Source organism: Temnothorax americanus, unplaced genomic scaffold, assembly GCF_048541705.1.
Source record: "Temnothorax americanus isolate GAGA-0224 unplaced genomic scaffold, ASM4854170v1 Scaffold9, whole genome shotgun sequence".
Taxonomy (NCBI): domain Eukaryota; kingdom Metazoa; phylum Arthropoda; class Insecta; order Hymenoptera; family Formicidae; genus Temnothorax; species Temnothorax americanus.
Window position 1 is genome coordinate 4,200,510 of NW_027509812.1, and position 14,277 is coordinate 4,214,786.

General features: G+C 39.4%; 3 protein-coding genes across 10 annotated transcripts; 1 reads left to right on the forward strand and 2 right to left on the reverse strand.

Moving 5' to 3' along the window:
• Positions 1-292: 292 nt before the first annotated feature.
• LOC143907940 (dynein regulatory complex protein 11) lies at positions 293-9,429 on the reverse strand. 6 transcript variants are annotated; one of them, XM_077425080.1, is made up of 12 exons: positions 9,284-9,426; positions 8,506-9,172; positions 7,535-7,748; positions 6,923-7,200; positions 6,158-6,467; positions 5,505-5,789; positions 5,070-5,314; positions 3,646-3,933; positions 3,335-3,427; positions 3,119-3,236; positions 2,907-3,027; positions 293-1,101 (listed from the first exon to the last, which is right to left on the reverse strand). In XM_077425080.1, exons 2-11 carry the CDS (start codon positions 9,007-9,009, stop codon positions 2,915-2,917), a joined length of 2,448 nt encoding a protein of 815 aa, XP_077281206.1. In that variant the 5' UTR covers positions 9,010-9,172; positions 9,284-9,426; the 3' UTR covers positions 293-1,101; positions 2,907-2,914. The 6 variants fall into 6 exon arrangements, 5 of the variants coding, with proteins under 5 accessions (XP_077281206.1, XP_077281205.1, XP_077281208.1 ...); XM_077425079.1 differs by lacking the exon at positions 293-1,101 and adding an exon at positions 1,949-2,737; XR_013260009.1 differs by lacking the exon at positions 293-1,101 and adding an exon at positions 2,096-2,264 and having other exon boundaries at positions 2,578-3,027.
• Positions 9,430-9,508: 79 nt separating this feature from the next.
• Positions 9,509-13,601, forward strand: Csn3 (COP9 signalosome subunit 3). Of its 3 annotated transcripts, XM_077425093.1 has the most exons (5): positions 9,509-9,706; positions 10,066-10,326; positions 10,681-11,405; positions 11,762-12,026; positions 13,324-13,601. In XM_077425093.1, exons 1-5 carry the CDS (start codon positions 9,652-9,654, stop codon positions 13,326-13,328), a joined length of 1,311 nt encoding a protein of 436 aa, XP_077281219.1. In that variant the 5' UTR covers positions 9,509-9,651; the 3' UTR covers positions 13,329-13,601. The 3 variants fall into 3 exon arrangements, with proteins under 3 accessions (XP_077281219.1, XP_077281218.1, XP_077281221.1); XM_077425092.1 differs by lacking the exon at positions 13,324-13,601 and having other exon boundaries at positions 11,762-12,116; XM_077425095.1 differs by lacking the exons at positions 9,509-9,706; positions 13,324-13,601 and adding an exon at positions 9,726-9,875 and having other exon boundaries at positions 11,762-12,116.
• Nrk1 (nicotinamide riboside kinase) lies at positions 12,049-14,237 on the reverse strand. Its single transcript, XM_077425100.1, has one exon. The coding sequence runs from the start codon at positions 13,957-13,959 to the stop codon at positions 13,384-13,386; it is 576 nt and encodes a 191-aa protein (XP_077281226.1). The 5' UTR covers positions 13,960-14,237; the 3' UTR covers positions 12,049-13,383.
• Positions 14,238-14,277: the final 40 nt, after the last annotated feature.

The window sequence follows — 14,277 nt, forward strand, 5'->3', positions numbered from 1 at the left end:
TAAAAATGATTCATGTAAAGTATTGAACGATTGATATAATAGACTGTGTCAGTTTCACTTAAATTCAAATACAACGATATTAGGCATGACAAAACGATAAGAAAACGTTCACGCTTATTCTATAAACGTTCGATTTTTTTATTAATCATACAAGTTGTGGTTCAATCCTTTGTGTTTTAGTAGAAATTTAACACGTTATGTTTACATATGGGGCATTCCATGCCAACGCGACTTGGGTTTAACTCCGCGACCTCTCGGCGTTGGTCGGCGATTTTTTATGTTTGTGCTCCAACTCTAAAATGTGTGTATTTAGACTTTTTTTAAATTTTTTTTATAAAATTCATTTAATTGGAATTTTTTAAACCGATATATCGATGGCTACACGTTAAAAATCTGGAAAACGTCTCAAAAATCCTGTGTTGTATATAAAAATGTTCAAGCAACAGCCTAGACAGAGTGAACTGACGTCTGCTTCTAATTTTTTTCAATATTTTTTTTTTGAAAAAAACTCGAAAAAAGCTCGAAAAAATTAGAAGCAAACGCCGGTCCACTTTGAGTCAAGGGTTAAAACGTTTGATATCTGACACAGGATTTTGGAGACGTTTTTCAGATTTTTAACGTGTAGCCATCGATATGTCGGTTAAAAAACGTCCAACTAAATCACGTTTATAAAAAATTTTTTTTTTTTAATCTGAGTGCATGTTAGAGCTGGAACACGAACGTAAAAAATCGTCGACCATCGCCGAGAGGTCGAGGATCAAACCCAGGTCGCGTTGGCATGGAATGTTCCATATACAACTTTTCATTTACACATTCAATAATACTCTCTTCGGCAAATGATGCTTTTTTTATTTCTTAATTTCTTGAAATCTGACGCATCCTTGTATTTAAACGTAAAAGCGCGTTTGTCTGAGAGTACGTTCGTTCGTGTACAGAACGTTGTAATATTACTATATAAAAAAAAATAATACGTTTCTACTTTCTAAAAACGATTTTTAATAGATACATCTCACAAGGACCATCATCTTGTAATACGTAATATACGTCGTACGTACAAGGTCGCCTCCTTTTCTATATATAGAGGTTGATTTCAAATCATATCTGAAATATGCACGGTGTTTATTCAGATAGATACGTAAAAGACCTATATTTTATTTTCTTATAGTTGGAAAAAGATAACGTAAGATTATAATATAAGCACGGCCATGGATTAATATGCACGAGAAGGTAGAATCATTGTTTTTTAAAGAGTTTAACGTAAGGGTTATCCAGGGAGACGTTATCATCGCTAGAAAAGGCAAAATAAAATTTTGTTGTGCAGCGTATGTACAACGTCAAGTGTACGGCGTCTGTGATTGTGTGATGGTTTACAATGATTTTCTTTCAAAATAACACGAGTCTCGACTAATCGTCGGGCTTAACGCTTAACGAGCGCGACCTTTGTATGGTACCGTCCAAAGGCAAGCAGGAGGCATCCTATTTAGCACCGCAGATGCCACTTTGTAAGTGACGCGACGACGACGATACGAGATACGAGTTGCAGTTGCTCTAATCTAAACTCGACGTTGATTTTGATATCGACACTCGACAGGGAAATGCCGTGCCGCGACGACGCGCCGCGACGGAGATATGCATGCTATCGAGATAATCGATTATTCGGCATGCAGTGTCTCGCGTGTTCAGTCACGCAATGTATCACGTGGAAGCGATTACGGGAATGAACGCACACGCCGCGTCACACGGGCGAGTCGTGATCCAAAATTATTATAACGTTTATTATTCCAAAAATTATTTATACGTGTCATACAGTAAATAAAAGAATGTTAGTAATAAATAAAAAATCACTGACGTATAAAGAATCAAGGATGCTCTATAGAAAGACAATATTTGCGTGCGCTTTATAGAAAAAACAATGTTTGTCCCATAAACACGTTATTGATAGTGCACGTCTCTCTCTCTCTCTCTCTCTCTCTCTCTCTCTCTCTCTCTCTCTCTCTCTCTCTCTCTCTCTCTCTCTCTCTCTCTCTCTCTCTCTCTCTCTCTCTCTCTCTCTCTCTCTCTCGCGGAGACGTACATTATCCGTTTTTTGGAAAAATAATATATATTTTTTATACATATCTATATATATATATTACTTAAAAAAACTTTGTTTTATAGATATATATGTGTATCTGTAGATTACGTGATGTAAGTGTCTTGTCTATTATTTCAAAAAAATGCGTACGTTCAAATGGCGTAATAGTCTGATGACTTGACTCTTTGACCTGTGACATAAAGACAACGATCAATCATGTGTTCGATCATGTGTGCGCGTTACGTCGTCAGATAGATGGATGTTTCATGACTAATCATGACAGTGTGGCGTACGAAATGAGCAATAATCTCATATCCGCGTTCAATAAACAGAAAATCTGCATATTTTTATTTTACATTTTCCACGTATCTTTGTGTGTGTGTGATATGTAGAATATATTAAGTAAATACTAATAGTAAACGATACTAATAATAAACGTGATAATAGTAAAATATAAAGAATCAACGTCTTAATATATTATACTTATTAATTTAAATACGTACTGTATATATTTATACGTTTTTATCATAGACGTATATAATATATACGTCTATGTTTATATACGTCTATGTTTTTATATACGTCTATGTTTTTTATGCACGAAGCACGTATTATCGCTTCGCATATAAAGTATTAATTTTGCTATTTCAGACAGCAGAAAATCTGCAAGTTATATGAACAAGATTAGAAAGAAACAAAAGTAGAGCATGCTGAACGTCTTTCGTTATTCCTACCTCACTGACTTTTATTATGTATTATGACGTTCTTTGAGGCTATAATCGATAATATATCGTATAAAATATGGCGTCTTTTACATGAAAAAGCTATTTACCGTATCCATTATTTCCCTCCTTTTTTCTTTTTCTGCGACTCGTTTGCTTCGTTCAACTTTTCTAGTTCCAACTCCAAAGCTCTTTGCTTCCGCCGACACGTTGGCGTTTTGGAAAACCAGGCTGTAACATTAAAATCCAACGTTAAGCCTGCTATAAAAGTCTAGGCACTTTGCGCTATCACATGCGCTACGTATATTACGTGATCACGAACCTAGAAAAGCATCTTCCTCTTCGCGATACACTGGATCCTTGAAACTCAACGCCGTCACCAGTTCCACATGCGTCAAAGGATGAGTTCGTAATTGTACCATACGCTTTGTAGTCATTATCTGTATCGTAATACACGCAAAGGAAAGTTAAATTTAAGATAATATATTGTAAGCACTGATAACGTTGATATTTGTAATTCAGATCAGAGATTATCAACCTCATTGATCGCTGCTAAAATAGTTCCTATCGTGAAACCGTCGCACGCTTTGGCCATTGCTGACGTATCAAATTGTCGACTAATGCCCGAATACTAGAAAAACAAGATTTTTGATGTGTAAACATAACGTCGTTGTTACTAGCATAAACTTTATTTGACGAAACAATACGTTAAAAAAAAAGTGTAAAAAATTAAAATTGAGCACGTATTGTTAAATGCGTGATATATGACGTATTATATTAATTAAAGATGATTTTTTCTTTAAATAGCGATTCGTAAAAGACGCGTTCAAGCGATTTTGTACAACTCACTTTGTACAACAAATCTTTCCATATAAAAGACACGGTGCCGTAATCCGGTCTAGGAATATATATGACTTTGTCGTAAGTCTGATATAAGAGTTTTGGATCACCATCCCAAGGCTTATTAGATGTTCCGATAAACAAAACTCTGTCTTCACCCGTGATATTCTTCACCAGTTTTGGTAAATCTTTTCTCAAACGTTTCGGATCGGTCTTATCTGTTTTCGCTACTTTCTTCACAAACGGCTTTTCCGCGTCGTCCATGAAGATTACTGACGGCTGCAGTAATCGCGATACCTTCGACAGTACAGAATTATATTTACGACAATAAATAAACAAAATAATCTCGCTCGACTAAGCAGAAGCTAAATATACGTTAAAACGGCCACGTTTCGAGCATTTATACAAGATGTTAAACGTATATTTAATACGTTCACGAATAGTATACAGTCGTTGACGTTTCGTGCCTTACTTGGCCTTTTTCAGAACTATAAAAAACTAAACGCATTACGCGCATGTCTCGTATCAATATTCATAAAAGAAAGACAGTGCATGTCGACGCATTGATTTGCTTTAAATACAGTAGATCTCACCCATATGAATATGGACCAATAGTCAAAGTGAAGTCGGAGAATAACGTGTCGAATATTCGTCAAACTATATACAGAATCAGCCGTGTTCTTCGTTGGATGACTCATGCGTGTGTCCGTGAAACACATATGGGTCATGCAACGAAGAACATGGCTGATTTTGACGAATATTCGACACGTTATTCTCCGACTTCACTTTGACCATATTCATGGGTGAGATCTACTGTATTTGAAGTAAATCAATGCATCGACACTGTTTCTTTTATGAATATTCATACGAGACATGTGTAATATGCGTTTAGTTTTTATGGTTCTGAAGAAGGCCGAGAGTACGGGCACGAAACGTCAACGACTGTATACTATTCGTGAACGTATTAAATATACGTTTAACATCTTGTACATAAATGCTCGAAACGTGGCCGTTTTAACGTATTTAGCTTCTACTTAATACAATATTGTATAGTCTTGTACAGACAGAAGCGTAGATATCAGCTTAGACCGTCATGCGTGGTCGAACTTTAACTATATTTTTAAGAATCAACGATCAACTGTTCTGAAACTGGAATAAATACGCGTAGATACGTTTATTACATATATTTACATGAAAACGCGAACTCAAGATCTCTCTCCCCGCTCTCGCGCCTCATCAAGCTCCCCGCCTCTCCTGATTTTAATGAACGTTGATACAACGACTCAAGTACCACGAACTACGCGTCCACGATATTATACGTTTTCAAAATCGAATGCGTATCCGGAGTAGGTACATACATATACAAATACACATACATACGCGCGTACCGACTATCAAGATGTTTCTAGAATCTAGAGCTTTAGTACACGAACCTTCGAGATCAGATGAACGAGCATAATCAAACCCGACTTGCCAGGATACTTGCCAGCGATATTCGCCGGCGTAATGTCGAAAAGCGTAGCTCCAAGTTCCGTACAAATCGCGTTCACCAAGAGTTTTTTGCCGCTGCCGTGCGGACCAGCTATCAGAACTGATCTCACGAGAGGTGTGAGTTCTCTGAGGACTTGCGTGCCTACCGGAAGTATACAGTATTCGGCGACCACGTGCCTTATGTCACCTAACGTAATTTACGTCATTATTATAAAAGATATGCTCTCCAACGCGGGATTTGGAAATATTTTGATGACAGAGCTTTTGGCAACGTTTGGAAAGAATTTTTTTCTTAGCAAAAAATATCGGGAGGCAGACTTGGAATATTTGTTAACGAAATAACACGGAACGTTAAGTGCTATGCTATTTAAATGTACCGAGTGTCGGAAGAGGATCTTTCTCCTTCATACGAAGATCGTGATTAGCGAAAGACTTTTCACCCTTGAACTCGTCTAGCGAAACTTGACGGTGAAGCTTAATAATTCCTTGTGTGAGAAGCTCCTCGAAAAGAGATTCGGTCGTTCTATCGGGTGTTAGATCTTTCTCCTTCTTCTTTTTATTTTTCTTTCCGCTCCTGCGAACTCGCTTCTGAGGTTTCTTGACGCGTTTTCCTTTGAAACCTTTGTCTCTATCTAACGCAAGCTGAAGAGCCTCTATATCGCCTAATCGTAATAATATCATATCGCGTTATTACCAAGAACGTTCATATAGGGACGTCGAAAACGTCTCGCATCGTGCTAATCTGAATATAAACACACGCTCACAATAAAACAGCATCTTCCCTTTGTATAATACAATTCTTTTTACACGTCCTTGCAGTAACTTTTAACCGAGTACAACAGAATGAGTATATGGTTATTGTTACATCAAATATGGCAGATAAGAGATAAGAAGGAAAGAGCATTTTAAATAAAGAGAACGTGAGATAAAAAGAATGAGAAACAAACTGATTTAAATCGACGCGACATTCTTGTGTCGCTTTCAGTTTTGATCTCGCGTATTCTTTCTTGAGCAATAAATATCTATTTACCTCTCATCGCCTGATCCACAACTACTCTGATCTGGTTCTCGATTTCCTTCGTTTTCTCCGCTTCTATCATATCGCGATAAGGCACGTGCCGCGGGTTCGCGGATTCATCCTTGTCCTTCCAAACGTTCTGATACTCTTGCGTCGCGTGAATCAATTCCGGCAGAAAGTTAGAAGGAACAGGTTTGAATCCTAAATCCGTCTCGTCCTCCGACTGCTCAGTTTCGCTGTCTTTCTTTGATTTTGAGCGTTTCGATTTCTTTGATTCCTTCGACGATACCGCCGTGGACTTACTCACGGTACTCTCGGTTCCCTGTAATAAAGGAAGTATACGCTAAGAACAAAATACAGTTATAAACGCACTACAACGCAATAAACGTGTTTTAATCGGCCGTGAAACTTTGTAGATACAACGTAAACATTCGCGTACATAAGGGGTGCATTCTGTTTCATCACACATGATGCGCATACGGCATCATTTATCCTAATAGCTTGTTTAACATTTGCTGAACAAGGATAAATGATGCCGTATGCGCATCATATGTGTGAAACGGAATGATCGCGTTGATAATCACCGCACTTATTATGTTGTTATGTTTATGTAATGCACGTTAAACATAAAAAATAAGTTATCATGCAATATCGATGCGATTTAACTTGTACATGCATCTTCGTACGTCTTATTTCCTATTATATGCGCGCGCGCATATAATAGGAAATAAGTGTGTGTGTGTGTGTGTGTGTGTGTGTCGTCGATATTGTTTATACCTGTCTACTGAAAATCATACGCGAACCTCCGCTTTCGGCGGATGGTAACGTGGGTATTTTTCCAGTTTGTTGAAAATAAGTGTCGATCCACGTTCGAATTTCACTCCTTATATTTTCCTCCATAATAGCGCTTCTCTCCTTGCGAATTCTCTCCGCGGCCTCTAGAATCAGATCCTCGTATTGTCGTTGAAAATCAACCTGCTTTTCGTATCTCTGCTGTTTCAATCTTTCCGCTTGCCTGGCACTTTTCGTGATCACTTGACTAGGCTGTAGCATTCCTTTCGACATATATAATTTACACGTTGATACGTGACGCGAATGAAACGCTGCGAGTGTTCTGATCGACCCCTTATATCGAAATAGACAAATATTATAAATCTACGCTTCTACAGAGCGGGGTGAAAATGACTAACGTTTTCATACGTTTATGTTCGTTTTATCTTTTCCTTTTTCGTCTTTTCGAAAGGGACAGGCTAGAGCGAGATTTATCACAACCGGGGAACGTTAACAGAAATCGTGCAACATGCGCGGAAATGGATGCGCGACGTTTATTAATCGAACGAAAAAATCAAAATCTCGACGGACGTAACGTACGTCGCGATTATTTCTTACCTATAAGTAACATCTCCTCGAGGCGCCTCTTGCGAATGTAACATCTAGTGATATATCCTTTCCACACCTTTTGAATTTTCAGTGCCGCGAGCTTCTCGCACGCTTCATCCTTTTCTTCCATTTCTGATGGCTTGGTAGTCGATCTTTCTTTCATTTCGCGAACTTCTTTCATAAATTGAAACCGCAGTCTACCTTGTCTCGCTCGTTCGTGAGCCTGAAGCATATTAAAGTTTACGGTTGGCTTGAAACGTCTCTTTCAGATATGAAGATGAGTAAAAGTATAACGACACGAAAGCGGCATCATCCGCATCATTATGGATGCGATGCTGTCTTTGCAGATATAAAACGTATATTATATAAATAAAAATCTCGATCGAATAAAGAGACGCGACACGCCGACGCAACCGACAACCGCACGCACAGATGATAAAGTTTAGATCCATTTTTTCGTCGTAGCAAACATTTCGTCTATATATATATTTATTATTATATACTAAATAGAAAAAATGCAAAATAAAAAGAGATCGTTTTAAAATATAATCAAGTATAATATTTTATTTTATATCTATATATATACTTATATTCCATTCCCGTCCATTCGGAACGTTTAACTATATACTAATAGTCTGGTAGAAGGCCTTTGCGCCGCGCGCCGAGCAGAGAGGATCTGCTCTCTGCGCCGGGTGAAGACACTGAACTACTGAAGACCATATGTCAAGATGTTGCCGCGCGCAAACAACGAAACAACACGTGTGACGACGGTTTAACGTTATTACGTCTTCCGATCCATCCGTCAGAGTCGTCAGACGTGGTCAGACGTGTCCATTGCCGCGCGTTTTAGGATTCGTGTGAGTGCTATACAGCTTTTGACTCGCTGCTTTTTGGAAAGGAAAGGGAAAGGGAAAGGTAAAGGTAAAGGTTGGCGACTGCAATGTAAAACAGTAGACTATCTTGATTTTCTTGTAGCTCACCTGAATAAGTCGTACAGCCTGGGACTCGGTAATCTGTCTGGGCACAACGATCTCGTGAAGCGTGCCCAGATTTCGGAGCGTGTCCTCTACAAATTTCCGTCTCTCTTCGATCTCCGCGATTCGATCGCGTCTGTAGTAGCTCGGTATCCGGATCTCGGCCTCCTGCGGCGTCACGCCGCACTCGATCAGCACGTCGTCGTAATAGCTGTGCTCCGAGAGATCGATATTGACTAGTTCGTGCTTCAACTCCAACACTCTGCCCAGAGTCGCGTTCAACACGTTCTTTATCAGCAGCCGCTTCTGAGGCTGTATCACTTGATCGTAGCATTCCTCGAGTTTGTTACACGTTAGAATATATCTCACGTACAACGCCCCGACGACGTCGTGCGCCTTTTTACGATCCTTTTGCGGCTTCGCCCCCTGAAGCACCGTGTCCGCCTGAATCGTCTCAGCGAGCGACCGTTGGGCCCTTCTCCAAAGCTCGTCGTACGTCGCGTTCGACATATTCTAGCTTCTTACGTAGTTCTTCAAGAGACGCGAACCCACCTCCACCTTCAACAATCAACAGCGTTCGAAAGTTTTACCCCGTACACCCCGTTATCACGTGTTAGCTGCGGATAATCGATACGTGTCTTCGTCGGCTACCTAGCAACACCTCGAACTATACCTACGAGGTATATATACATAAATAACATACAACATCGTCGTTATTTCCTTACGAGAGCGAAATATCAAAGCCTATAAGCGATGGCTAATAAAAGATAACGCGACGTCTTACTCTTGCTTCCGTTCACTTCTGTATATGTACATCATATTATATACGCATATAAATACTACGCTATTCCGACATCAGACTACGTGTAATAAAACTGATGCTGATTATTTCGATCTGCCTTTACGTGTTTTCGAATGTGGACAATCAAAGAAGATATTTCCAATATTTCTCTCCATACGTAGTACTTATGTATGTACATACATACATACATCGCTTCGCGAGAAATGAAGAGGACCCGACGGTGGCCGAATGTGGCCGACGGTGGCCGAATGTTTGCTCGCGATCGCGTCGATCGCGAATGTAATAATAAGTAATAAGTAGGCTCGCGCCAACTGTTGACCGAAGGTGATGATAAAAGAACATTCGCAGTAATGGCATCGGCATTGGAGCAGTTTGTAAATAACGTTCGAACGCTTTCGAAGCAAGGTATGGCCAAGTCCTGGGTCCTGGGTACTGGGTATTGCGAACGCGCTTGATGCGTCAAACTTAACCTCAACGGACAAAAAACGAAGCGAAACGTGAAGCCGTTCCAACACATTTACAGAGTTTCCCTTGAAGAAAAAGCTTTCGATGTTAACGTCGACTCGCATATTTAGTAATAGCTCTCTTATACTACGTTTACGCGAGCGTTCGTACTTCTGTAGTAACTTACGCGACGTCCTTCGCGTAAACGGGCGTACAGAAATTAACGCTCGCGTAAACGTAGTATTAGCTGTATATAAATGAACCTTCAGATAACAAAAGACGTTTATATTACCACTATATAACCTGTTTGCGTGTACCAGGCAATTTTAGAGAACTGTATGACATCATAAGCAAAAGCGTCGAAGTATTAACGAAGAATGGGCAACACTTGGACAATGTTTTGGAAACGTTGGATCTGCAGCAACATTCGTTAGGTATCTTGGCGGTGCTCTGCGCAAAATTTTCACTGCCTAATCCTAACGGTGGGACGACGCCTGATGTGACGAAACTCTTGTTTAATCAGGTTCAGGAGTTTATTATCGGCTGTAATGGAGAGCAAGTTAGATTTGCGCCAGATACATGTGAGTGTGTATCAGATTTTCCACTATACGTTTGCGTAAGGTGTCAGGTAAAACAATTAAGTATTCCATACCGTTATTTCACGTATAGCTATAAGATACCGCACTCGTGACGTTACACTTGTTACGGCGACGTTAGTTTACTACGTTTCCTCCGTGTTAAAAGAGCAAGTCGCCCTTTTACGGCACCTGCCTGAAAACTCGTTTCCTGGACGTTTACTACAAACGTTTCAAACGTGAGTCAACGATAAACTTTGAAAATAATCTACGTCGGAAACGTTTGTAGTAAAAACGCGTTTTACGTACATTTATTTCTCGTTATCGGCGCGACCGTAATAAACGTCGTTCCTTTTACAGACGCAGACTTATGTCATCTGTTTACACAGAGCTTAGTCGAGTCAAAAACACCGTTACGTGGAATAGACGTGTTACGCCGCGCAATACGCAAGATACAACTCTTTGACAGTCAGCTGACTTCGATACACGCAGCGCTTTGCCACGTATGTCTTCTATCCAAGTGTTTTAAACCGGCGCTCGAATTTCTTGACATAGATGTCACTGGCATTAGCCAGGAAGGAGGCCAGTTTGATTCAAAATATTTCCTATTGTACTACTATTATGGCGGCATGATATATACAGCGCTAAAGACGTACGATCGGGCGTTATATTTCTTTGAAGTGTGCGTAACGACGCCTGCCATGGCAGTTAGCTACATCATGCTGGAGGCCTACAAAAAGTACATTTTGATTTCGCTGATATTACATGGAAAAGTATTAACGCTGCCGAGATATACGAGCCAGGTGATCAACAGATACATCAAACCGTTGAGCCAGCAATATCAGGAAGTGGCTACGGCCTACCTGGTTAATAGCTGCGAAGAAGTACAGAGCATTATCACCAAGTATCAACAAGTATTTGTGAGGGATCACAACTTGGGACTTGTGAAACAGGTGCTCGCTTACTTGTATAAGAAAAATATACAGAGGCTGACCAAGACTTTCCTAACGCTTAGCTTAAGTGACGTTGCAAGCAGAGTTCAATTGTCAGGACCCACTGAAGCAGAAAAATACATTTTAAACATGGTGAGCGTTATCTGTCGTCCGCAATATATAATAAATGTCTGGAAATCCGCGACCTATCGATTTCCGAGTTATAGATTCTTTGATATTTTCTCAGTACAAAGAGATATTCTCTTTTCTCTTCTCTATGTTAAAACTTACGTCAAGTGAACGAAAAGATTTTATTCTTTACCAAGTCTCTAAAATAAAACGTTTTCGTTTTCTTTACTTTCTCACGCACTGAAGAAGAGTCCGTTTTATCCCCCCCCCCCCAATGAAAAGCGTTGTCTCTAAAGTTAGCTACATAGTACTATGAAGCACTTTACGCACAATATCTATAACGTGATATTATTTACTAGCCGTTCCTTATGTATTTTCAGATTGAAGATGGTGAAATTTTTGCAACTATTAATCAAAAAGATGGTATGGTAGTATTTCACGACGATCCTGAAAAATATAATTCACCACAAATGCTCGCAACGTTTGAGAAGGAAATGGCAGCGTGCACAGAACTAGATAAACGGGTACTAGAGATGGAAGAGGAGGTTGTCCTTACCCCGCAATACGTTCGTAAAGCTTGCGGACAAAACGATCAAGATGATCAAGCCGCTGGACCTGCACCAACAAACGTCACAACGGCGCAAGGTCAAATTAAACAAAACACCTATTCTATGTAACATATATATGTCGTTGTGTGTTATCTTTATTAAAAAATAATGAGAACGCACGAAAAATCTTGTTGAGAGTCAAAGACTTCAATATCTGAAAGCTTGTTTTTTGACGGACGACAGTACGTAGGGAAATATTTTCGCGACTTTCTTGGGCGTCGCCTCGTTTGTAAACACGTTATGAGAATAAGACGTTTTGTTTTATATACATATAGGTTGACGTAAGTTACAATGATATATGTATATATACGTTACACAGAGATTTTATTTTATTATTATTTATAATAATACAGATTGATGAGATATACCGTACGGTTATCGTCGTACTCACACGTTATATCTTTGCAAAATAGCAATCATGCAAAATCATACATTTATCAACATCTCTGTAACATATATACGTTGAAACTAGAGGTCTACACAACGCCATGCGTCGTCATATGAACGAGTTAGCTTCTTCAAAGTATTCTCGTGCCCCGTGTTATAAAAAAAAGTACGACGAAATGATTCATTTTGTACAAGATAGTTTCAACGTGCTAGTCAACCGTGTAGTATGTCCAAAACTTGATAAAATATCCGAGAGAGGCTTCGCTGTTAAAATTACTATATACATACTGCAACTATGGAACGTAATACACAGCAATATTTTGTTGCAAAACGTCGTGCACTTTTAATATTACTTAAAGCACGAAAGATTCAGGTTTATATATACGTGTACGCACATACATATATACAAGTTACGTGGTAAATATTATACGAAACGTTAAAAGTAAACACTTTCGTTAAAAGGAAAAAATCTTTACGGAAAAGTATCAAAGAGGAGCTTTATATAAATTATTGAACGTTGTTAAGGAGGTTAGTTGCTCAACGCAGTATGATGAGACGTAGTTCAACGTTAGGGACGATCGTCGTCTATGGGAAACCGTCGTCCATGCCAAAGTTGTGAAGACACGTGTCTGCATGGTTGTCGAGTACGTATTGAAGTTCGCGTACTCTTATACACGGGTGACATAGCAAAAATGTTACGACACCTGTAATGTACCTCTCAAAAGGATATTAAAAATAAAACAGCCGCGCGTAGCTGTTTCGCGTAAAGCTCGCAAGCACGCTACGGAGAGCGTGTCGTTGAGTCGGTCCTGGATAAATGAGCGCCACGAAGTATAACTTGACGACGTCCTCCTTAATTTGCGATATTAAATATCTTGACAAGGTCCACTTACGTTTTCATATCTTCCGGAATGCATAAAAGAAAACTTGTCTTTTTTTTGTTTCAGGCTGATGATACTCATATAATTTGACGTTAATCATAAGAGAAGTTAAACCGAGTTACATTTTTAAGATACGACGTGACTAATTTCGTTGGAGACTCCTTCATAAATTTCTTCCATATCCTTGGATCCATCGATGAACGTTATAGTTTTACACATCTCGTTGTTTCGTACAACTGCATTTTTGTACTTAACATATTCAGGCCACACTATTTTATCAAAATATCCCGGTACATCAGGCGGTTCGTATATACGATTTTTTCTTCGTTCCCAACATTGCTCCTTCGTCAACGTTAAAAAGTATTTACAGTCACACAAATCTGCGATGGCCTTATGTTTAAAGAGCAAAAAACCATCCAATATCAGTAGCCGTTTCGACGCCGTCGCGGTTCTTCCGGGAGATTCAAGTATCTTTCGAACGTCCGAATACATTTTCTGCATATCCAAACTCGTTATCACGTCCCAGTTTATGTGATTTAATTCCTGTATCTTAACGTGACGTGGATCGTCCGGTAACAAAAAAAAATCGTCTTGGCGCAACGTAATAGATGTTGGAAACGTGTCGCGGATCTTATCAGCCAACGTACTTTTTCCACTACAGGTTGCTCCAGATATACCAACGACAAACCACTGTTTCGACATTTTCACGATGCCAGTTTTGTAGCAGTGTGCTCGACGTGATACAGAAACAAAAGTTTACTCTCGTGAACAAGTTGGAGTAAACGTGGACGGTGATGTAGCATCGTTATATAACAAACATTCACCGTTACGGCAATTATATTCGTGCATGTATATCACGTGGTTGTATGTATGTACAAGTATTTAGTATTAGGCAACACAACGTATATGATGACGCCGTACGATGATAACATAGCCACGATCACTATATGTTTTGATAACTTGTTAAGACTGACGTTCTACTCCACTTTCTCTATTTTACAAACGAAGTACGGTTTCACA

Bases quoted from the DNA above. Each gene is read 5' to 3' on its own strand.
- LOC143907940 (XM_077425080.1), bottom strand. From the start codon at position 9,009: ATGTCGAACGCGACGTACGACGAGCTTTGGAGAAGGGCCCAACGGTCG. The intron at 6,468-6,922 runs GTATAAACAATA...CCTTTATTACAG, and splicing joins GTATGATTTTCAGTAGACAG to GGAACCGAGAGTACCGTGAG. The intron at 3,428-3,645 runs GTGAGTTGTACA...TTGTTTTTCTAG, and splicing joins GGAAAGATTTGTTGTACAAA to TATTCGGGCATTAGTCGACA.
- Nrk1 (XM_077425100.1), bottom strand. From the start codon at position 13,959: ATGTCGAAACAGTGGTTTGTCGTTGGTATATCTGGAGCAACCTGTAGT.
- Csn3 (XM_077425092.1), top strand. From the start codon at position 9,652: ATGGCATCGGCATTGGAGCAGTTTGTAAATAACGTTCGAACGCTTTCG. The intron at 9,707-10,065 runs GTATGGCCAAGT...TGCGTGTACCAG, and splicing joins TCGAACGCTTTCGAAGCAAG to GCAATTTTAGAGAACTGTAT. The intron at 11,406-11,761 runs GTGAGCGTTATC...ATGTATTTTCAG, and splicing joins AAAAATACATTTTAAACATG to ATTGAAGATGGTGAAATTTT.